The sequence below is a fragment of the Trichomycterus rosablanca genome, chromosome 2, assembly GCF_030014385.1.
Source record: "Trichomycterus rosablanca isolate fTriRos1 chromosome 2, fTriRos1.hap1, whole genome shotgun sequence".
Classification (NCBI taxonomy): domain Eukaryota; kingdom Metazoa; phylum Chordata; class Actinopteri; order Siluriformes; family Trichomycteridae; genus Trichomycterus; species Trichomycterus rosablanca.
The window spans coordinates 54,146,797-54,170,577 of NC_085989.1; the positions used below are offsets into that span (position 1 = coordinate 54,146,797).

The following is a 23,781-nucleotide window of genomic DNA, read 5'->3' on the forward strand; positions in this document are numbered from 1 at the left end:
TGAAAACAGCATTACATACTATTTACACCCGGGTGCATACAACCTGCAGATACTGTTTGCACCCTGGTGTAAACAGCATTGTATACTATTTACACCCAGGTGTGAAAACAGCATTACGTACTATTTTCCCCCGGGTGCATACAACCTGCAGATACTATTTACTTTACTATGTAAATGTACTATACTATTTGCACCCTGGTGTAAACAGCAAAGTGTACAATTTGCACCCTGGTGTAAACGGCAATGTATACTATTTACACCCAGGTGTAAATATTACAAGATTACAAATAATTTTATGATTTTTTTATATTATTTTCAGATTGTATATTTTTTAAATTGCATTATTTACATTATACATTATCTACACCCAGGTGTAAAATAGCAATATACACTGACATGCCAAAAGTCTTGGTACAGGAACTAGTATCATGTTAGGTAACCCTTTAGCCTGGCTAAGTGCAGCAGGCATTGGTTCCACAAGTCGACAGAAATATCTGGAGGGGTGTTGACCCATGCCATCTGGATAGCCACCCACAGGTCAGTGGTATTTGTAGGTGCAGGATCTCTGGTCCCTCTATGACATATTCCCAGTACATGTGACACTGGATTATGGAATGTTAAATGTCCCACCCATCTGGTACCCACAATCTTGCATCACTCAAACTCCATTAATTCACATCACCTTGCCATGAGCACACTGGCCAGTGGTCAGCCTTACTCACAAAATAATACCTCCAACTACCTACAACTTTTACAGATATGGGCATTCCCAAGCCGTCCCCAGGTAACGCCACTTCATGATCAATTTACTGCTATCCTTTGACCTTTAGCATGTCCATGTGTAGTGTTTATATACTCGTGTGAAACTGAAAAATACATAACCTGAAGCAAACAGCAATTTATACATCCATGTGTAAACAATGATGTATTTTCTTGTACCTTAATTTAAAGAGAAATATATACCATTCACACCTTTGTGTAACTGTCTAATAATTAGACTTAGCTTTTTAGCTATCCTTTTGCTTGGACCCTTATTTCTGTTAAGCTACACATAAAAAAGTACATTTAAATTAGCAGTGGTGACACTGATAATTCCAATGATAAATATACTGAATGACAATTTTAGTCTTATACAGTATGTGCTTCTTGACTACCATGCATTCTAATTTCTTTCTTAACAAATCTATTCTGCTTGCGACAATCACCAAATTGGTTAAGTCATTGTAGTTTACACCTAAGCAATTATCTGAGCATTATTTATAAACACTTCAATAAATACTATAATAAAGAAAATTAAGCCTGTCCACAGAGTATATGAACAACACTAGTAAATGTTTTTGTATTTGTAACTGTTGTGTATTGTTACATTTTCCTCTTTTGACTCTATTATTAGTGCTTTATAGTCATACAGCTAATAACAGAGTACTCCATAATAGCCACATAAAGTGATTACATTAATTAAAGGTAAAAATAACTTTTAGGAACAGACTAGGATTGGTAATGTGAGAATCAGTTTCAACCAATACCTACACCATTGTCCAGTGCAAAATTATCTTAATTTTGATTAGAAAGAAAGAACAAAAGAAAGAAAAAACACGACACAAGATACCTTTTTAAAATGTATTACTTTTCCTTTCATTACACAAAACACATTCACGTTCACATATCCTGTAAAACACAGTCTGTAGTGTATAAGGCAAAAATAAAAATAAAAATCATTACAAAAAGTTACAAAAAAAAAATGTTCAATTGTGTTTAGGAGCTGCTATCAGGCGATCACGGATGTACAGCCGGATTTTATTTATTTGGCTTTGTTTTACATCACTTGGGTCAGCGTTTTTTATCAAAGCTTCAGCATTCTGAGAGATCAAAAAGAAAATATACATACTAAGAGAACAAACTTCACAGGCACACAAAGCTAAAATTTAGATATACTATTTATGAATTACACTTACCATTAGAGCAAATATGCCACAGCTAGAGCCATCTTCCTGTGTCACTGTAGAGATGCTTCCACTTGACCATCCATCCAACTTCTCTCCAGTTACAGCCCGCTCTTTCATGAAGTTTCTGTTATGAAAGGTAAAAAAAAAAAAATTATAATTTATATGCATTATGCTACATTGACTTTCATCCTCCAATTTATACAACATATGATAAAGATTGAATACCTCCAGTAATTTAGGTACTGCCTCTGCCTAGTCACACTTGGCTGCGAGTCCATGACATACACCTTGCGCAACTCAACATTTGCTGCCAGAAGGAACCAGTGTGAATTCCTGCACACAGGCAGCAATATCCACTGGTACATCTCAAACTGCACCTGTTGGCACATAAAAATGGAGTCTTTGCACCACTATTCTTGTAACTGGACAGGACATGTGGTACAATGGCTTACATTTTTGTACTGCCACACAGTGTACTGTCCTTTTCTCCAAAACCCTTCAATAAAGCACTGTAGTATGTAAACTGGCTTGACGGATTCTTCTGCCACGAGTCCAAGGTAGGCATGTAGAACCTTAAAAAACACATACACTATTCATAAATTATTATTACTACTGAAAATGTGAACATTTACTTGAGTAGTGCATGTTGTTTACATTGTCATTAAGCCACATTCCTGGTTTAAGGGTGTCCAGGTCAAGATCATAGAGAGTAATCCCTCCAACACTAAAACCTGTATCTGGTGTTGGCATCACTTGGCATTGTAATGGGACAAGGAATGAAGGCAGATCGTCCAACTCTGTATCTGGTTCATGCAGACGTTTCTTGGCTGTAATCATGTCAATGACAAACATATTAAATGCTTGACAGTTCATTAAGAAAATTCATGTCCTGTTATTGTACAGTATTTTACAATGTCATAAGTAAATACGTGCTAACCTTTTTTGTTGAAAGTAAAGTTTCTTTGCCTTTTTGGCCTTCCCCGTCTACTTTTAACCGGTGTGATTTTAAGGCTGGAACAGGCGTTAACAGCATCTTTAGCATCAAGCTCTGCTACCTCTGGATCATGAATATGACTGCATTTGTTAGCACTCATTACATTATCATTTGCCTTGTTAATATCTCCAGACTCAAACATTTGTTTGTCTTCACTGTGGCCACAGTCTTCAGTGCTGGATGCAATTTCAAGTACTAAACTTTGTTTGTTGGCCTTCCAGCAATTTAATAAATTTCTCAATACTTGAAGTTTGTCCTGATATTCTTGGCCTCCGCAGCTAGCAATCAGAGATGCTATCTCCATGGCAATAGGACAAACAGTATTGAATCTTTCATTGCTACTGAATTTGGACTTTCGCATCATCATAACCTGGCAGTCCCCTAAACCATTTTTAACAAACTCCTGAAGGACTTCCTCATCCCGTTTAAGCCATCTTGGATGAATGCTTGTGTGGTCTACAACTGGAGCATTTTCTTGTTTTCGACAGAAAATAATATGTGCACAGGGTAGACCAAATGTTACAGAAAAGGTGCAAGAACATGTTTTCATAGCTGTGTCCACTTTGTTTTTCTTGTGTCTACCTTTCCCTTGCCATTGTACAAAGTACCCTTCCTCCTCTTTAAAAATGGTAAAACTTTGACTTTCTGATATTTGTAACTCCTCCATCACCATTCTGTAGGCTTTGTCTGTCAGAATCTTTGATAGTTCCATTGCTGTTTGTGAACCTGCCCGTGTGTCAAAGAAATGTGTAGTAATCTCTGAACATTCTTGAAAATTTCTTTCACATTCCTGTATTTCAATGAATTTAATCAATTCTTTTAGAGCTGCACATATTGACAAATTTTGGTGCAACACCTTTTTCAGTTTCTGGAAGTGGCTTTCAATTCTATTATTTGTGTTGTTTCCCATGGTGGGTAACTTCTTCCTGTAGAAATGGGCCCATTTTTCTTTCTGAGCATCCCATTGTGTCAAAAAGTAATCAACAAACTTTTGATCTTGGCATTCACGTTTCAGTTTTTCCAAACCTTGCTGATATTGCGCATTTGTGTCACTGTACAAAATTGATGCTAATGTGGTCAGAAGAGCTTTCTTTGCTTGTCTTGTGAGAAGCAGCTCTGCTATTCTTTTCTTCCAGTGTTTTATTACATGGAAAGAGCACAAAAAGACAAGAGCATCTACAAAATATTCATGTAACACTTTCATTTGGGTTGCATCTTTGTCCACCATGAACATTCTGATTCTGCTCCAGTCAGAATTTCTCTCCTTAAAAAGAGCACACATTTGAGACAGGTGTTGTTCAGTTTCGCCTCGCAGAAAGGCATATGCGACATGTTCTCCTAAGCCCTGTTCATTCATTACTGCAAAACACTGAAGAGTGTAACCCTGCATGTTTGTCTTGTAGGTGGCATCTGCAAAGATTATGTCTGGATTTTTTTTGAATGCCTGTCCCATCTTCTGGGTCTGAATAAAAATCATTTGAATGCTTCCACTCTCATCTGCCCCAATCTCAGCTGTATGGCCTTGATCTTTCAAATGTTTTATAACTCTGACAATCTGCTCTGCATCTGTGTGGTCACTCTGCTCTGCTTTCTTAACTTGCTGCTTTATATTATGCAGATCCTTCAATTTCATTTGCTTTCCAAATCTATCTTTCACAAACCCTTTCAATATTGATGCACTGACCTGACAATGATCAATTAACAATGAATTAACTGCAAATATGAAATTAAAGTACATCTTATTCATAACTATATTAAATGAATACTTGCCTTTAGCTGCACCAAACTTTCAATTTCTTGCCTTTCTTCTATGTTAGGCCTTCTGTTTTGTGGGTATTTCTGGAAAAGCTTGGCAGATACAGGGTGATTATGTTTCTCCATCTCCGGCATCCCATCCGTAAATAGTGCTGAAAAGGTCTTTCATTCTTGCCTGCAATAAATAGAAACAATGAAAACAATTATATATGTATGTTTTTTTTAAATGTCATAAATGTCTATAGGAAAACCATTTCAACAATCTGCCGGAGAAGCTCTAGCACATTCCATTCCAGCTAGTCTGATATTAAGCTTACACAATTGAACAGCAGAGCTAATGCTACAGTGCATGGCAAATTATTTGGGTCACTCTCTGCAAGTGTCAAAAAGGTGCAGCAACTGTTCTCACTAACTTTTGCAAGTTCTTTTGGAACCATAGTGGACACATGACAGAGTCAATCTAGAGTACTTGAACTTTTCTGCAAGAGCTGGATTGCTATCATTTATCTTTTCTGATCTTTCTTTGTGCATTGGATGGTGGCCCTCTGCACTCCATAACCTCACTGCTCTCTGGAATTCCTCATAACTGTTGAAGGACTTTCCTACACAAACTGCCTTGGGTCTTTCTTCCTTATTTGGGAGAGAACACAAATATTAACATCATTACAAGCCTGACATGATATATGTGTGAAAACAGTTTGCCATACAAACAAAGGTACTTTACTGTTCTGAAGAATTGATCTGAACATACTAACAAGCAGTTAAGTTTTTTGGATGAGCCAACACTGCTTCTTAAAATTAGCGAATATTAACTTTAAATCACTGATGCTCTCAACAGTTTCAACAATTTAGGTACAAAAACAGCCAGCACTTAAAAAAATAGCATGAGTATGGGCTAATGAGTGAAAACTCAGCAGTTGTAATTTCAGTTTGAGGTCTGCAAGGGCTTGAGTTATTTAATCAGGGTTTGAATTGAGGGAGGATTGGGGGATGGCATAAGAAAAAAATGGAATTGGAGGGGTCCCATGCAACTACTTTGAATTTTTATGATTTTATGTGACATTATCCTTACTCAGTTTTCATCATCTTCAAACTTTGAGTCTTCCACCATGGATTTAAAGTAAACTCACAGCTTTAACAAATACAGTATACAGGACATTGTGTGAACCGTGAACAGGATCCCCATGAACCAGAAGCGTAGGTTTTATTTCAACTTTGGGTGGGACACACTGTTCACACCACCTAACCTAACACATTGTACAAGTAGTGTTTTATGTTAAAATTATGTTAAAAGAATATTATACACCCTCTGAACTTTGAGGGGGACACCCCCCCCAACTATGCCTAGGCTAAGAACCTTTCTCCACACAAGTTCCAATTATCATACATAAACCCATTCTGCTTCATTCATTATCGCCCTCAGATCTTAAAAAGATGACTGCTTCAAAATGTTGGTTATTCCAATTGTCCATTCCACGTTAAGCAGCAAAAGTTACAACATCCCCGCAAGTTGCTTGAATAAAAGTTCTCTACTATTTGAGATGAAACTTCAAACAAAAATTCAAAATTAAAAATTCAAACAGACAATAGTTTGCCACCTTAAATAAGCCTTGTAAAACAGACTTTAAAAATAAATAATAGTAATTACGCCAAATACAAACAGACATTATTATTATTTTTTATATAATAAACATAGATTATTGTTTTTTCTTTTTTTATAGTACATCTATATTTAGCAGCTTACCTATTCTTTTAACAAGGTGTTTATGCACGCCCGCTTTGAATCGCAGCCTGCTGGATGTTTAACACAGAGGTCAAGCCAGCGGCCATTTGCCCAAACTGGCCGCATGTCAGATTTGTTTGCACAGCTACCAGTGACTAGTACATGACAACATGAATAAAAGACCTCAAATTACACATACAACTCACCACTTTATAAAATGGTAATTTCTCATAAGTAGTCCTTAAACAATCAGATGTCAGTTCACTGTTTATCATGCTTATTCTACTGTAGTGTTTTAGTAAACGGCTTCCAAAATTGGCAATTGTATTGTAATGATGTTATACATATATAGTATACAATTGTCGTTTTTCTTAAGTAGTCCATAAAACCAACATGTTTCAGCTAAGTTTTTTTTTCCCAGTTCTATACTGTTACATACTGTTTTTATGAAGTACTTTATGAGAAATAACCACTTTATAATGTGTTTAAACTAATTAAAATACAACAGACAATTATGGTGATTCTGGGTGTCATTTACCATTTACATTAAAACTGAACAGTATGATCACTTCATAACACCTACCTATATATGAATATGCAAATATGTTGGTTTTATGAACCAACCACCAAGCCACTAGTAGCTATGCACACAAATCTGATGTGCGGATAGTTTAACTGTGTTTGAGCTGGCTAAAGCGCAGTTGTGTAATTTACTTCCTATGACCACGGTGCAGCGAATAAATCCCGCTGGTCAGTTACAGGTAGCCTGCCCTGTGCAGACCTCAAACATGAGCTCATTCCAGCTCCGTTTGCCAGAACCACAACAAATATAACGTCAGCATGCTATTGACTATTTTTGCTAGCTAATGCTAGCGAAAATGTAACATTATGGTTACCTCTGAACGTCGTTTCAGGAGGGATTTCTTCATTGTCTGTAAAAAAAATTGCTAAGTTAGCCAGTCTCCAAGTTAAGGTTAAGTTTAGATAGGTTAGCTCGATAGGTGTTAGCACTTTGCCTTCGGTTTTTATTGGCAGACTATGGACAGTTTGTCAACATTTCTTAGCGAACAACTTTAATATGTTGCAGATGTCACGTAGTTTTCTAAACTGTACTGTTAATGCACTTGTTTAGGCTTCAAACTATTTAACATCAAACATTTTGAGAAAATTTTACTCACCGTTCACCAAAGAGCTTTGGCTGAAAGTGTTCGAACTTCGAAGTGGCGCCTTTTCTGCAACTCCGCCCTACAGCGGAGCAGTCGTTGGTAGACATGCGCAGTTTGCTCTTTTTCATTTTTGGGTACGAATAGCTTTACTGTGTGGGAAATGCTATTTGTACCCGGGTGCAAATAGACACTCCGTTATTTATTTCAGCCTAACTGATCATAATAGAAATACAGTGTTAGCTCACCCCTGCCAAGTTACCACTGTGGGCCCCTAAGCAAGGCCCTTAACCCCCAATTGCATGGACTGTTTTGGGCACAATTTTAAATAAAAGTGTCTGCTAATGTGATCATTTCTGTATATAATGAATACAAATGACTTTTTAATTATTAATATTAAAGTCTGACATTACAGTGGTATCTGATCCTCAGAATATGTTCACAGTTTTGCAAATGTGTCTTGTTGATAGTCACACACATTCTAAAATTTAGTGCATTCAGAAAGTCTTCAGACTTTTAAGTAATGATTCTTTCTCTACCATGACAGACCCTGGTACTGACACACCCCCATGCCATGACAGAACCTGGCTTTTGGGCTTGTTGCTGATAACAGTCTGCATCCTTTTCGTCTTTGGTCTGGAGCACACAGCGTTCATTTTTTCCAAAAAAGACCTGGAATGCTGATTCATCTGACCACAATACACATTTCCACTGTGTGATGGTCCATCCTAGATGCCTCCAAGCCCAGAGAAGTCGATGCCGCTTTTGGACATGGTTAACATAAGGCTTCTTTTTTTGTACAGTAAAGTGTTAAGTATGATTAGTGCAGTAACTCTGTATTGTAGAGCTGATAAAGGTTTGATAAACTAATCCCTCACCCATGTGGTTATATCAGCTAGTGTTGAGTGGAGGTTTTTGATGTGGCGCCGCCTGATGGATGAAAATCACTGGTGTTCAGCTTGAGCTTGCACTCTTGGCCTTTGCTCACTGAAATTCCTCCTTCCTTCTTTGAATGGTTTAATTAAATTATGCACTGTAGAGGGAGAACATGCAAATCACTTCCAAATTTTTATTGAGGTTCATTGTTTTTAAACATTTCAATAATTTTCACACATTTGTTGCCTAAAGCACATATTTACACGTCTTTATGGATTTCCTTGATTGAATGATTGAACTAATGAAGTGTTTATATTTTTGCAGCGACCTACTGTCCAGCTCACTCAGCCACCTTCTGTTATTTGTGCTACACTGATCCTGGTAAGATGTTTACAAAAGCTGCTTTTATCAATATACAGTTTGAAAGACATTTTCAAGATCGATTAGGGATACTGTACACAAACACTACACAAAACTGTAAAATGTTATCATCAAAAAAAATCACAATTTTTTCTGTTACTGTTTTAACTGTACTCTATATGTATTTTACTTTTAATTATAATAAAGTATATATATTTTACAGACTTTTTTCATAGGTAATATCTCAAAGTGCTTACAAGAAATGTACGAACACTGAGTGTTAATGTGTGTACATTTTTGTTACTATTATTCTTATCATTCTTACGCTCATCTTCGTCCTCTTATTAACACATTATTAGTAGTAGTTGTATGTCTTATTAACAAGAAGCAAGGACAACTGTAGTAGTCCCGGTGACCATTAAAGGTTACATATGGCTGGGGAAAGCCTTTTGAAAATCTACTGCAGGCCAGAACTGGGCCATACATATTTTGCTAGCTGGGTGTTCTGTACACAACCTAATAAACACGTTACATAAGTTTGATATCCGATCACAACAAATTCCTACAGTAAACGATAATAACAGAATTAATGCTCTTCTTGAATGTGGTGGATTTTGTGCATCAGAACACGGTAGATTAAGTTTATTAAACTGTAAACAAACAGCTTTATTGTCTTCAACGCTTCGGTTACCGTAAAATACGGTTTAGACGCGCAGTAAAACTTCAAGTGCAGATAACGAGATCGAGCTTTATTAAAGTGCAGATTTGGTGACCGCGGTGTTTTAGTTTTACATCGTGAATGTTTATAGTTGAAGATTTTTATGTCAAAACAATAAAACAGAATTTATTCATTTAAAATAACGATAATGCATCACTGTACTGTACATCACATAACTGCAATCAGTTTATTATAGAATTCTGAATCTTACCTACAGCCACCATCGTCCCTGATCCGTATTAATGTCAAAAGGGAAACCACACACACACTCACACACTCTCTCTCACACACACACTCTCTCTTGCTCTCACACACACACACTCACAAACACACACACACGTAGCTAAAATTAATCTTGTTGTAAGTCACATGTTGTATCAAGTGTGTGTGTGTGTGTGTGTGTGTGAGAGAGAGAGAGAGAGAGTGTGTGTGTGTGTGTGTGTTTATGTGTGTTTACTTGGTTATTTATTCTGTGTTTTGTTGTTCACCACACAATCACACATTCACTATAATTTTACTTCATGGTGAACCAACAGAAACAAGATGTTAATTACACTGATATATAATTAACATAGTTCACAATAAGTATTCAACAGTCTTATTTAAAAAAATAATAAAAAATAAAGAAATCTGTTATTTGTATGAATGAACATAATTCACCATTCATGCACTAAAATGTTTTACATAAATAAAATATATTTTATCAACACAGTTGTGGATTTCAGATTTACATTTACATTTTCAGCATTTAGCAGATGCTCTTATCCAGAGCGACTTACAGAAGTGCTTCCATAGTGAACATTTCATTTCTCAGGTTTAGGTAAACAACAGTCGAAGAACACAAATCTGCTAAACCTGTTAGAACCAAAGGTTTTTTTTTTTTTTTTGGAAATGGAGAAGACAAGAACAAAATGTTAGTAAATAAGTACAAGTCAGCTTAAGTGCTTAAAAAAAAGGTGTGTTTTTAAAGACAGCAAGAGATCACTATTATTTATTTATTTGTTTATTTATTTACTTTAATAACTCATGTAGCATTTATTAAGCTGCATTCTGAACACATTTCAAGTATGTAAGATGTTTTTACTATTACAATCAATACAATACATCTGATTTATTTATAGCAACTAATGCATTTATATAATAACTCATTTCTTTTTTGTTTTGATCTACTTATTACTTCATTATTGCGTTATACTAAAACAAGGCTGTTGTATAAACTTGTTTTGTTGTAAATCATGTAGTTGCTGTTGTTATGCTATTATGAATGTGATTCTGAGGTAACGTAAACAAGACTAACATAATATGCAAAGTAAAGTCACATAATATGTAAAGCACACACCGCCACCTAGGCTTTTTTACTTCTTTAATCTGTTTATTCAAATACAAAATTAAATATCTCCTGTAAACATGCAGGTTCTTCTCTCTAGTGTACACGTTTCAGTTCCTGTTACAGTAAAATGTACACAATAAACTCTCCGCTTTTGCAGAATTTACTTTCAACCAAAACACGGCTGTATGTTCACAAACTTTATACAACATGTACAACCAACAACAGTGCAGAAATGTAAAACCACAGTACACAATTTCATCAGTGCTTCACATAAACTCTCCAGTGTACAATAATAATGTGCAACAGAACAATTTCTTTACAATACTCAGGTTTTGTTCATTTTATAAAGGAAAATACATATAAAAATAAAAAACAAAAAATAAAATAAGATATTATTACACATATTTGAAATGTAAATGTATATAATATATCTATTATTTACTAGTGTATTGCACTACTGGTTAATGTGGTTACAACACATTATTATCTGGTTATATTTAAAAAAAAAAAAAAACTAATGATTTAAGCAGTGTGTGAGATCCAAGTTCAAATCTTAACAGTGCCATCGGCCAGTCAGTGATAGATAGGCTGTGTCTGAGGGTAATGGGGACAGTTGGACAAAATGGATTGGTGCCCTATTCAGGGTGTATTGCTGCCTTGCGCCTAGTGTTACCCTGACCAGGAGCAAGCAGTTCCTTCATTATCATGTAATAGTAAAAACCTCTTACATACTTGAAATGTGTTCAGAATTCAGCTTAATAAATGCTACATGAGTTATTAAAGTAAATAAATAAACAAATCAATAATAAAGTGATCTGAAATCCACAACTGTGTTATAGTAATATATTTTATTTATGTAAAACAGTGTAAAATATTTTAGTGCATGAATGGTGAATTATGTTCATTCATACAAACAAATTTCTTTATTTTTCTTTTTTTTTTGAAGTAAGACTGTTAAATGCTTATTGTGAACTATGTTAATTATGTATCAACGTGATTAACTTCTTGTTTCTGTTGGTTTACCATAAAGTAAAATTATAGTGAATGTGTGATTGTGTGGTAAACAACAAAACACAGAATAAATAACCAAGTAAACACACATAAACACACACACACACACGATACAACATGTGACTTACAACAAGGTTAATTTTAGCTACGCATGTGTGTGTGTGTGTGGGTGTGTGTGTGTGTGTGTGTGTGTGGGTGTGTGTGTCTGTGGTTTCACTTTTGACATTAATACGGATCAGGGACGATGGCGGCTGTAGGTAAGATTCAGAATTCTATAATAAACTGATTGCAGTTATGTGATGTACAGTACAGTGATGCATTATCGTTATTTTAAACATTTGTAATGTTGTTTTGACATGAAAATCTTCAACTGTAAACATTCATGATTCACGAGTCTCGTTATCTGCACTTGAAGTTTTACTGCACGTCTAAATCGTATTTTACGGTAACCGAAGTGTTGGAGATAATAAATATGGCGTCACATCAATGTTAAAACTATCGCGCGCAACTTTTGACATTTCGCCCGTGTAAATATGGCTCTCGCGAGCACAAAAAGAGGAATCGCGTATATATGTAGCATACCGTATATATGTTTGCATGTTCTCCCTGTATCCATGTGGATTTCCTCCGGATGCTCCTGTTTCCTCCAACAGTCCAGAAGTATTGTAAGTGAGGTGAATTGGAGATACAAATTGTCCATGACTGAGTTTGATATTAAAATTGATTAATTGAACTGATGAACCTTGTGTAATGAGTAACTACCATTTCTGTGTTTCTGTCATGAATGTTAACAAAGTGTGTAAAACATGACGTTAAAATCCTAATAAAACATAAAACAAACTTAACATTTCTGACTGGATATATTACCAATTTACCCCCAATCTTTTGATTAAGTATAAAAAGTTTACTTTACCAATATATTAATAAGTTATCTTTTATTTATTATCAAATGTTATGTCAGACCTAAATTTTCATGTCATTTAATTAATTTCATGTTACAGTAATAACATGTCTTTCTCCAACAAATATTTTTGTTGTAAATCTGAGGATAAATTTAGATTTTTTTTATTCTTATGTTTTTTAAGGCAGGTTATCAAGACTTGGTCATTACAGAATTTATCATTGTCACGCTGGCAGCAATGGGGTATCAAATATATATGCTGAAAAAAATGACTGTCATTTGAAATGAAATGTAAAAAGATTTTATTTCAAGCCTTTAACACCATTCAAGTGGTCTATTCATCATGAATAAATGCTAAACTGTCAGATTCACAAAACATGAGAAACAGCAAAAGTGGAGCTAAACTGTTTTACACACTGAATATGGATAAGTCTTTCTTTCTTTCACTGATCAGCCATAACATTAAAACCACCTCCTTGTTTCTACACTCACTGTCCATTTTATCAGCTCCACTTACCATATAGAAGCACTTTGTAGTTCTACAATTACTGACTAACTGACTGACTGCATGCTTTGTTAGCCCCCTTTCATGCTGTTCTTCAATGGTCAGGACCACCACAGAGCAGGTATTATTTAGGTGGTGGATCATTCTGAGCACTGCAGTGACACTGACATGGTGGTGGTGTGTTAGTGTGTGTTGTGCTGGTATGAGTAAACAAGACAATAAATACAGTGCCCCGTGGGCAGCATCCTGTGACCCAGATGAAGGTCTAGAAGATGACCGACTCAAACAGCAGCAATAGATGAGTGAAGGTGGACCAACTAGTTAGGAGTGTCTAATAGAGTGGACAGTGAGTGGACACGGTATTTAACTCCACTCATACCAGCACAACACACACTAACACACCACCACCATGTCATTGTCACTGCAGTGCTGAGAATCATCCACCACCTAAATAATACCTGCTCTGTAGTGGTCCTGATTATTAAGAACAGAAAGGAGGCTAACAGAATATAGAGAGAAACAGATGAACTACAGTCTGTAATTGTAGAACTGATAAAATAATCAAATAGTGTAGATATAAAAGATATGTTTACATAATAAAAAAAGCTTTTGTTGGATTTTTATGCTTTTGTTTAAACACAGAAATAGAGTATAAACTATAATATATATTTACAATATTTAAATGTACACGTTATTTTAAAAAACAGATAAAGGCGAGTGTTTAGCTTGCTTTGCTTTGTCAAGTGGTCCAATCTGATGGTTCGTTCACATGCAGGCAAAACACAGTACACAGGAATGGACATAGCGATCACTCTGTCGAACAACTTATGTCCTTTTACCCGTCGAATGCAGCGTTCAACATGAACCCTGAGTATGTTCCGATCCACCTCGATCTTGTTTTTGAGAACGCAAACTCTATATATTTACTGCTATACGACATGTTGTGTTTAAAACTTTGCCGAAACCACCCCTTTTAAAACTCGAGCGCAAAAACTGTTCTCGCGCAAAGAGCAGCCGAGCACAATTTACTTTCGCGCGCGCACAACAATGAAACCGAGCAGAAAAACAACATTCAAGAGCGATTTTATGATCAGTGCGCACGCGACTCCTCTTTTTGTGCTCGCGAGAGGCATATTTACATGCGCGAAATGTTAAAAGTTGCGCGCGATAGTTTTGACATTGATGTGACGCCATAAATAAAGCTGTTTGTTTACAGTTTAACAAACTTAATCTACCGTGTTCTGATGCACAAAATCCACCACATTCAAGAAGAGCATTAATTCTGTTATTAATGAAATACATTTCAGATGTTTTTACTGTAGGAATTTGTTGTTCAAACTTATGTGAAGTGTGTATGTCGTGTACAGACCACTTATTGAAGATCAATAAAATTAGCAAATCAAATATATATATATTTTTTATATATATATTAAAAACACTTACTCTAGTATTTATAGTGTGATTTTGAACATGGTAACAAAAACCATCAGATACTGACAATATCCAGGCGAACTGATCATAACTTTGATTATTGTAGAAAAAAATTGTCACAATAAAGCTATTTAGTTTGGATTTGAACACGATTACAACATCTGCAAAAGCTCAGTCACTCTGTCTACACTAAAGTTTTTAGTGCGCTTATAAACTCTGTTTTACTGTACTGAGGTTGCTGGAAGGAAATGAGTTCAACAGCTTAATAAATGTAACCAGAAAAAAGTGTTACAACTTATAAGTAGAACATTCTATAATGTTGGAAATTCAGAGCTTCTCTGTTATATCAGATGTAGCTTGTGCTTGATTGGTCCAGTTAATAATATGATTAGAAAACCCAGGTATAAAATATTAAAATAATTCTTTCATTTATTAATGTTCTACTAACATTTTGGTTCGAGGTTTTACATAGAATTCCCAGATAAGACTTATTTAGAAGAAGTATTTTTGTAATATACACCGACTTTCTGTATTTCAGCCTTTGGTGAAATTATTTCATACTGAAAAATTTAACCTTTAACTGGAGTTTATTTATTTTGAGAAAAAGAGCATGTGTGAGAATTATTGGCACCCTGCATTTAATACTTTGTACAATTTACATTTGCCTACAAAATAGCACTAAGTCTTCTTCTATCACACCTTAAAAAGCAGGAAATCTGAGTCCATTCCTCTTTACAATATTTCTCCAGACTGTCCAGGGTCCCAGATCCTCTCTTGTGCACTCTCCTCTTTATTTCACCCCACAGGTTTTCAATGGTGATGACTGAGGTAGCCATGGCACAAGTTTAATTTTGTGTTCAGAAAATCATTGGATCTGATGGAAATTGGCAGTGACAGACAGATTTTGCCACAGATTTAAAATGTCCTGGTATTTCATGTAATTCACAATAACATATACTTTAACAAGATTTAAAGATTTTAACAAAATCTTTTACCATATTTACCACACTTAATGGGTGGCACAGTGGCTAAGTGGGTAGCACTGTCACCTCACAGCAAGAAGGTCCTGTGTTCAATCCCCAGGTGGGGCGGTCCGGGTCTTTTCTGTGTGGAGTTTGCATGTTCTCCCTGTGTCTGCGTGGGTTTACTCCGGGTGCACAGTCCTCTCAGAGGCCAAAGACGTGCAGGTGAGGTGAATTGGAGACACTAAATTGTCCATGACTGTGTTTGATTTAAACTTGTGAACTGTAATGAGTAATTACCGTTCCTGTTATGAATGTAACCACAGTGTAAAACATGATGTTAAAATCCTAATAAACAAACAAATCCTACTTAATCATTTGTAGCCAAAAAGCTCAAATGTTCCCAAAGCTCAAAGTCCCAGTAGTGTTTAACAAACTCCAGTTGCTTGTATTCATGGCTAAATGACATGGAAAGCTTAATGAGGGATTTTTATCAGCTGGTCCTGCAGTGTGTTGATTAAAACATGGTTTGTAATTCATGCACAGATTATCTACCACTAAGAAAAAGGAGAAGTATGACACCACCTCTAATGCGTAAGTCTTTTTGTTCTATACTTGTATTGCTAATTAAGTGAATGACAAAGTCTGCACCTTATTTTAATAAAAAGTTAACTATGGTGTAGTTTTTAAATAAAAAAATATTCTCACAGTAAAAACACCAGCTCCACTCCACATTCCAGTTAGATGTTTTTGTTGCTGTATCTAATCTGCTTTAACAAATCTGTGGTTTTTTATTAAGCCTAACTCTCGTCTAAATAGAGTAGATTCAGAAAATATTCAGACCCCTTGACTTTTTGTGCACTTTACTGTGTTGTGGATTTAATTTTGAATGAATGTAATTATCGTTGTGCAGATACATCAGTTGTACCACCAATCTACATATTCGTTTAAAATCAAGGCTACCACACATTAAAGTGTTGACAATTTGTTAATCCACTGTATTTCCTATAAATGTTCACATTGAAAAATATAATTTTGTAAGGATAAAACCAATTAAACAGTTAATGTGTATCATAGTCCAGCATTCTGTCTCTGTAATTTAAATCTCTAAATAATGTACAATTCTAAGTTTCTTTTCTTTAGATGTTTTATATGTTATATGACACCTGGCACAGCAATAATTTATATTATATATCATTTCTGTTTTCTTTCATTTTCAGTATCTGAACTGAGGATAATTCTGTTAGGAAAGAACCACTCAGAGACCAGCAGTGTGGGGAACTTCATTCTGGGTAGAGCTGCATTTGAGACTGAAGTTCCTCCACATTCCGTAGATCAGCACAGTGAGAGCGCCAGAGGATGGGTGGAGGAAAGATACATTACCATCATCAATGCTCCTCATCTGTACAATCCAGAACTCACTCAGACGACTGAGAGACTAAAAGAGTGTGTTTCACTTACTGCTCCTGGTCCTCATGCTTTCTTACTTGTGGTGCAACCTCAGAATTTTACAGAGGAGGACACGAACCAACTAAAACACTTACTAAACTGTTTCAGTGACCAAGCAGTAAACTATTCTAAATTGATCAGTACTGGCTGGGAGGCTGAAGAGGAAAAATCTGCAAGTTTTAACAAGTTTCTGGATGAATGTGATGGGAGATTTCACAGATTAAAACTCCTAGATAAATTTGACAAGACTTTGGTTTGTCGGCTGTTTCAGGAGATTGACAAATTGGTAAAAATAAATGGAAGTCATCTCACGTGTGAGATTTTTGAGGATGCAGAGGAAACTTTGCAACATTATGACAAAAATGGAAAAGATGAAGAGAGGAAACGTGTGAGCTGTTCTGAGGACAAAAGTAAGAAGCCTGTAACAGTCTGACGAACTCAGCAGTTCAATCCACTTGGTGAAGTAATCTACAATGACAAATAAGTAGACATTGCCTTTCTTGCTCTTTGGAAAAGGTCCCATAAGATCCATTCCGAGCATATACCCAGGCTCTTTGATCTCAGTGCTCTGAAGGTACCCAGAGGGCTTGGTATTGGAGGGCTTGTACTTTTGACAGACAGGACATTCTTTGACATGTCGCCACACATCCTTACGTACTTCAGGCCACCAGGCAACTTCCAGAATTCTGAGGAGTGTCTTCATCCTTCCCAGATGTGCTCCTAGTGGACTATCATGGAAGTACTCAAGAAACGGGACAGTCAAAGACTTGGGCACCACTAGCTGGTATTTGACCCCTCCTCTAGCACATGGAAGGACTCGGTATAATACATCTTGCTGCATTTCCCATCTTATGCGATCTTTTTGGGTGCTACTAGTCTTACATTGTTCAACTCCTTGATGTAGTCATCCCCACACTGGGCCTGATTTATATCAGCCAGACTTATAGGTAGCGTGGGATTCCAATTGAGGGAACCCTTTGTCACACAGGTAGCAACAAGCACAGGGTCCAGCTCATGTGTAGATCGGGACAGGGCATCTGGCACCAGGTTCATGCATCCCTTTCGGTATCTGACTTCGAAGTCAAAACGCTGAAGCCTTATGGTCCACCTAGTCAGCCTGGATGTGGACTTGGGAGAATTGAAAGCCCAAGTGAGAGCAGCATGATCTGTATAAACCACAAATGGACTCCCCTCCAGGTAATAATACCATTTCTCCACAGCCCAGACAACGGCGAGGCATTCCTTTTCAGAGGCTGAGTAGTTAAACTCAGCACCCCTCAGGCACCTAGAGGCATATGCAATGACCTTCTCTTCTCCATCCACCATCTGTGTAAGCACAGCTCCAAGTCCTATATTGCTTGCATCTGTATGCACCTGAAAGGAATGATGAGGGCTGGGCTGTGCGAGCACTGGGGCTTGTTGGAGTACTGCCTTCAGTTTGTCCACACTTCTTTGACAGTCTTCAGTCCATGTCCATATTACTCCTTTCCGTCGGAGATGGGTTAAAGGAGCTGCCAACTCTGCAAAATGTGGAATGAACTTATGGTACCAGCCTACAAGCCCGAGGAATCGCTGTAAGGAGGGTAGGTCCTGGGGGGTAGGGTACGCAGCTACGGCTATGGTTTTTTCCGAGTCTACCTTAATCCCTTCTCCAGACACAACATGTCCCAAAAATTTTAGCTCAGTTCTGAGAAAACGGCATTTCTTTAAGTTCAGGGTAAGGTGTGCTTCCCTGAGCCTCTCAAAAACTGTCTCCAAGTCCCTCAGGTGTTGCGCTTTAGTCTGGGAATAGATAATGACATCATCAATGTAAACAAAGCAGATAGACCCCCTCAGCTCTCCAAGCACTTGCTGCATCAGCCTTTGAAATGTGGCTCCGGCATTTTTGAGACCAAAAGGCATGGTTAAAAAATGGTACAGACCGAATGGACTGATGAAAGCAGTCTTTGCCTTGCAGCGTTCATCCATTTCGACCTGCCAATAGCCTGACTTCAGGTCAAGGGTGCTAAAATATTGGCTCCATATAACGACTCCAAGATTTCATGCACAAGGGGCATGGGGTAAGCGTCCTGGGGAGTTTTAGCATTTAGCCGCCGATAATCCACACAGAAACGGTTGCTTCCATCAGACTTGGGTACTACCACTGGAAAAGCCCAAGATGAATCGGATGGCTCTATTATGCCTGCCTTGCACATGCTTTCGATCTCCAGTCTGATGATTTCTCTCTTCACTGGAGAGACCCGATAAGCTCTGGAACGGACAGGTACTTCATCAGTTGTCAGAATGAGATGCTTGATCTTACTTGTCCTTCCCAACCTTTCAGAGCAGACCGATGACCATTTCCGAAAGAGAAGGTGCAATTCCGGTGGATGGGTTTTCAGCAGTCCCTCAAAGTCCTGCGTTTGGAAAGAACTTGTTGCTTCCATCACGTGATCACTCTCAAGAGGTAACGCCACATAAAGGCTGACTTTTGGCTCTCCAGGTTTTACCCAGAAATGGCTTGTCATCCCAGATGACAGAAAAGGAAAAACGTTCCACCTCCCTCTGATCTTCAGGCTATAGTTGCGCTCCCCAACATTCAGTTGAACACCAGACCTACTCAAAAAATCTAATCCCAAAACCAGAGGAAACACCAATTGTGTGTTGGTCATAATGTAAGTATCCGCAGTCACAAAAAGTCCATGCCACTCATATGACAACTGTACTTTCCCCTCCGGGGAGTGAACCTTCCCATCAGCCAGAATGAATGACCGATTTAATTCCTTGGTCATTGGCTCTCCTGGTCTTTCCATGGCCTCCCAAAGTTGCTTCTGCATCAAGGTGAAAGTACAGCCAGTGTCCAACACCGCCTCCACCGGAAAGCCCCGTACTACAATGGCAATCTTCAGCAGTGGAGGTGGAAGAGATTGAACTAAAGCTAAATGTTGACACTGAGGATTGACTTCCTTAGGACGTGGTGTCTTTTTCCTGCCTTTGTCCTGTGCTTTAAGTTGGTTCACTTTGGCCCAGTAGTCTTTTTTGGCATTTAAATCCCTTTCCACCATGGACCCGACTTTGACCAATTGCTCCACTGTATGTACTGTCCCTCTCAGGCTCCCTGCCAGTGCAGGATTGCAATTGTTCAGAATTCTTCTGACCAATTCTACTTCGGGCAGGTCGGTCTTCCATTTCAGGCAAAGGGCTCGGTAATCATAAGTGAAGTCCCGAATACACTGGTCTGGTTCTTGGACCATGGCTTTGAGTTGCTCTTCAACCTCAGTCATATAGTCTGTTGGGAGAAAAGCTGCCAAAAACGCTCTCTTAAAATCATCCCAGTTGTGGACTTTGGTCTTCTCCGCCACCCACCAGCTTCTAGCAGGCCCGGTTAAAACAGCATTGAGCGTAGCCATAAGCTCATTATCCGTTAAGTGTCTTAACGAAAGAAAGTTCTCGCACTTCTCCATAAAATCCAAAACTCCAGCCGCATCCCTTGATTCTCCAAAAGTGGGGAATTCCAGCTGAATGGGGGGTTTTTGAATATAACTGTTGACTGAGCATGGGCCTTCCGCTGCAGAGGTTCCTGGAAAGAAAGATGCCTTGGTCAAAGGAGTGCTGGATCTCAACAGAGTCATCTCCCTTTTCCACTGCTTATCTCTTCTTTGCAGACACCCAACCACACCTTGTTCAAGCTGGTTTATGGACCTTCTAATAAGTTCTTCCAGGGCCTCAAACCGTTGATCCATACTTTCCCTGAGCATGACCTCTCGGTTTGTCGCACTTTCACTAGCTGCTAAAAAGTCCTCCTGTAAGGTCCTCATTTCAGTTTTTAGTGACTGGACAGATTGAAACAGACCTGCTACCTCAGACTCAAGGTGGCTGATGATGCTCCCTGTAGGTCTCTGGGATGTTTGTTCTTCCTCATCACTTTCTGCAGCTTCACCATTGATGTAGAGTTCACTAAGTAATGAACTGATCTCAGCCACAGGAACTGGATTTCTATAAGTGACACCAGGTCCAGGAATAAAGGAAGGGGACTCTGTAACACCACCACTACCTGAACTAGGGTCTGTCTCTACTCGGCCCATCCCCTCTTCGGGAGCCTACTGGAATCCATGGCTGACTGTTGTCTGCAAAAAAAAAAAATACTAGAAAACACGACTAAAACCTCAACACGTATATACTATTAGAGTCCCCGTACGGGCCACCATCTGTAACAGTCTGACGAACTCAGCAGTTACCACAAAAATTCGGACACTAATTGGATGATAAACATTTGAGGGAAATTAATTTTACTAGGTATTCTCAGATCAGACAACACACTCACATCAGTACCAGCACCCGAAATAGAACTTAAAAAAAACAAAGTAAACAAATATTTGATCTGCTGACGATGTCCTCTAGTCAGTACAAAAAATGATCAGTCACAAAACAAAGAAAAATATATCAAACCGTTCCCATAGTAAAAAAAACCCTCAAAAAGTTGCAATGTCCCAAAATTCCAAACACAGTTGCAATGTCCCAATAATTCCAAACACCGTTGCAATGTCCCAATTCCTCAAAAATTGCAATGTCCCAAAAGTATAAATAAACCATAACGAGCTCACCCAGTTCCTTGGGGTATATCCTCTTAGAGAGCGAATCCAAATGTTCAAGGACAAGGATGGATGAATGAAGAAAGGAGTAAAAAGTTGTAGGGCCTGAGTTGCCAACCTCCAACAGGCCTCTCTTCCCCAAACTAATCCCCTCGAAACAAAATGGCCACCACTTCCCCCCTTTCCTGTTCTCCCAAACCAGGGTTTATAATCAAAATAAAAGTCCCCCTTTCAAACAAATAGGAAACATATACAAAACATGAAATATGGAAAATAAACACAGTAAAATACCAAAGAATCAGGTAAGACTACAACACTTATCATCATAGAATTCCCGTGAGCAGCTAAAGAAATTAAGGGTTTAACTTTCTGTGGGGTAACCTTAATAACACTGTCTAAAAATCTATGTTAGTGTTAAACATGAAAGGCCTTCCCCAGATCCCCTTATGTGGCGGTGTCACAAGCCATATAACAAAGAGTTTGGTTAGGTTAACATAAATATATCAGCAGACATTGTCATGGTTAAAGAAAAAATTTACATTTTAGATGGTTATTTGGAAATGGAACTATTTAGTGTAAATGTTGACTTTTACAGTGGTGTTCAAAAAAATAGCAGTCCAACACTATTAACCTGATAAATCTCTGTTTTTAGTAGAAATGTTATTTCTACATAGCAAAAAATTTACTTGAAAGTTTAGTAGAGTAATGAAAACAAAACAAACCCAAAAATTAGGACATGCATGCCGCACATTCTGAGTAATCGAAGTATTGATTGAAAGGGGGTTGTTCAAAATAATAGCAGTGAGGAGTTCAATTGGTGAAGTCATTCATTCTGTAGAAGAACGGGTGTCAATTTTGGCTCTTATTTAATTTAGGAGGGTGGGAAATGTTGCACAGGTTGGTCAAAGCACATTTCCTTCTGAAATACTGGGTAAAATGGGTTGTTCCAGACATTGTTCTGATGAACAGGGTACTTTGATTAAAAAGTTGATTGTAGAGGGAAAAACATACAGAGATGTGCAGCAAATTATTGGCTGCTCAGCTAAAATGATCTCAAATGCTTTGAAGTGAAAACCAAAACCTGAAAGATGCAGAAGGAAGCATAAAACTACTGTTCGAATGAATCGAAGAATAGCCAAAATGGAAAAGGCTCAGCCAATGATCACCTCCAGAAAGATCAAGGAACATCTGAAGTTAACAGTGAGTACAGAAGATGATTAAGTGAAGCCAATTTACCAGCAAAAGCTCCTTGCAAAGTTCCGTTGTTAAGAAAAAGACACATCCTGAATGGGTTCAAATTTGCCAAGGAACACATTGACTGGTCCAAAGAGAAATGGCTCAACATTTTGTGGACTGGTGAAAGCAAAATTGTTCTTTTTGGGTCTAGTGGCCATAGACAGTATGTCAGACGACCCCTGAGCACTGAATTCAAGCCAAAGTTCACTGTGAAGACAGTAAAGCATGGTGGTACAAAATGATGGTATGGGGATGTTTTTCATACCATGGTGTTACGCCTATTTATCGCATACGAGGGATCATGGATCAGTTTAAATATATCAGAATACTTGAGGAGATCATGTTGCCCTATATGTCTAAGAAGAAATGTCCTTAAAATGGGTGTTTCAACATGACAATGACCCCAAACATCTTGGTTACAGACAAACAAGATTGAGGTAATAGAGTGGCCAGCCCAATCCCCTGACTTCAATCTCATAGAGAACTTGTGGGCTGACATCTGAAACATGTTCTTTTGAGACAAAACCCCAAAATGCAGAAGAACTGTAGAATGTAGTCTAATCATCCTGGACAGGAATACCTGTTCAGAGGTGCCAGAAGTTGGTCGACTTCATGCACCACAGATCTCGGAAACAATTGTTATGCCACTAAATATTAGTTCAGTAATTGAAAGTAAAGTGAAACCTAAAACATTTTTTTCAGTTTGTACATATATTTTTTGAGTTTTTAAAGAAAAATGCTGGCACTGCTATTATTTTGAACAGCCTAATATTCATTTTTCTTAACTTTCTGTAAAGTATTAACACAAACTGGCTAAATTTTGTTAATGTTTTGAATTAGAATTGAAAGT

At 37.6% G+C, this 23,781-nt stretch overlaps 2 protein-coding genes across 3 annotated transcripts; one reads left to right on the top strand and one right to left on the bottom strand.

The window, feature by feature from the left end:
* Positions 1–1,606: 1,606 nt before the first annotated feature.
* LOC134335484 (uncharacterized) lies at positions 1,607–4,620 on the bottom strand. 2 transcript variants are annotated; one of them, XM_063018024.1, is made up of 6 exons: positions 2,884–4,620; positions 2,601–2,773; positions 2,399–2,518; positions 2,172–2,323; positions 1,956–2,070; positions 1,607–1,859 (listed from the first exon to the last, which is right to left on the bottom strand). In XM_063018024.1, the coding sequence occupies exons 1-6, from the start codon at positions 4,571–4,573 to the stop codon at positions 1,746–1,748; spliced, it is 2,364 nt and encodes a 787-aa protein (XP_062874094.1). In that variant the 5' UTR covers positions 4,574–4,620; the 3' UTR covers positions 1,607–1,745. The 2 variants fall into 2 exon arrangements, with proteins under 2 accessions (XP_062874094.1, XP_062874102.1); XM_063018032.1 differs by having other exon boundaries at positions 2,601–4,620.
* Positions 4,621–12,119: 7,499 nt separating this feature from the next.
* Positions 12,120–17,557, top strand: LOC134302218 (GTPase IMAP family member 9-like). Its single transcript, XM_062987256.1, has 3 exons — positions 12,120–12,133; positions 16,222–16,269; positions 16,896–17,557. The coding sequence occupies exons 1-3, from the start codon at positions 12,121–12,123 to the stop codon at positions 17,555–17,557; spliced, it is 723 nt and encodes a 240-aa protein (XP_062843326.1). The 5' UTR covers position 12,120.
* The last annotated feature ends 6,224 nt before the right edge of the window (positions 17,558–23,781 follow it).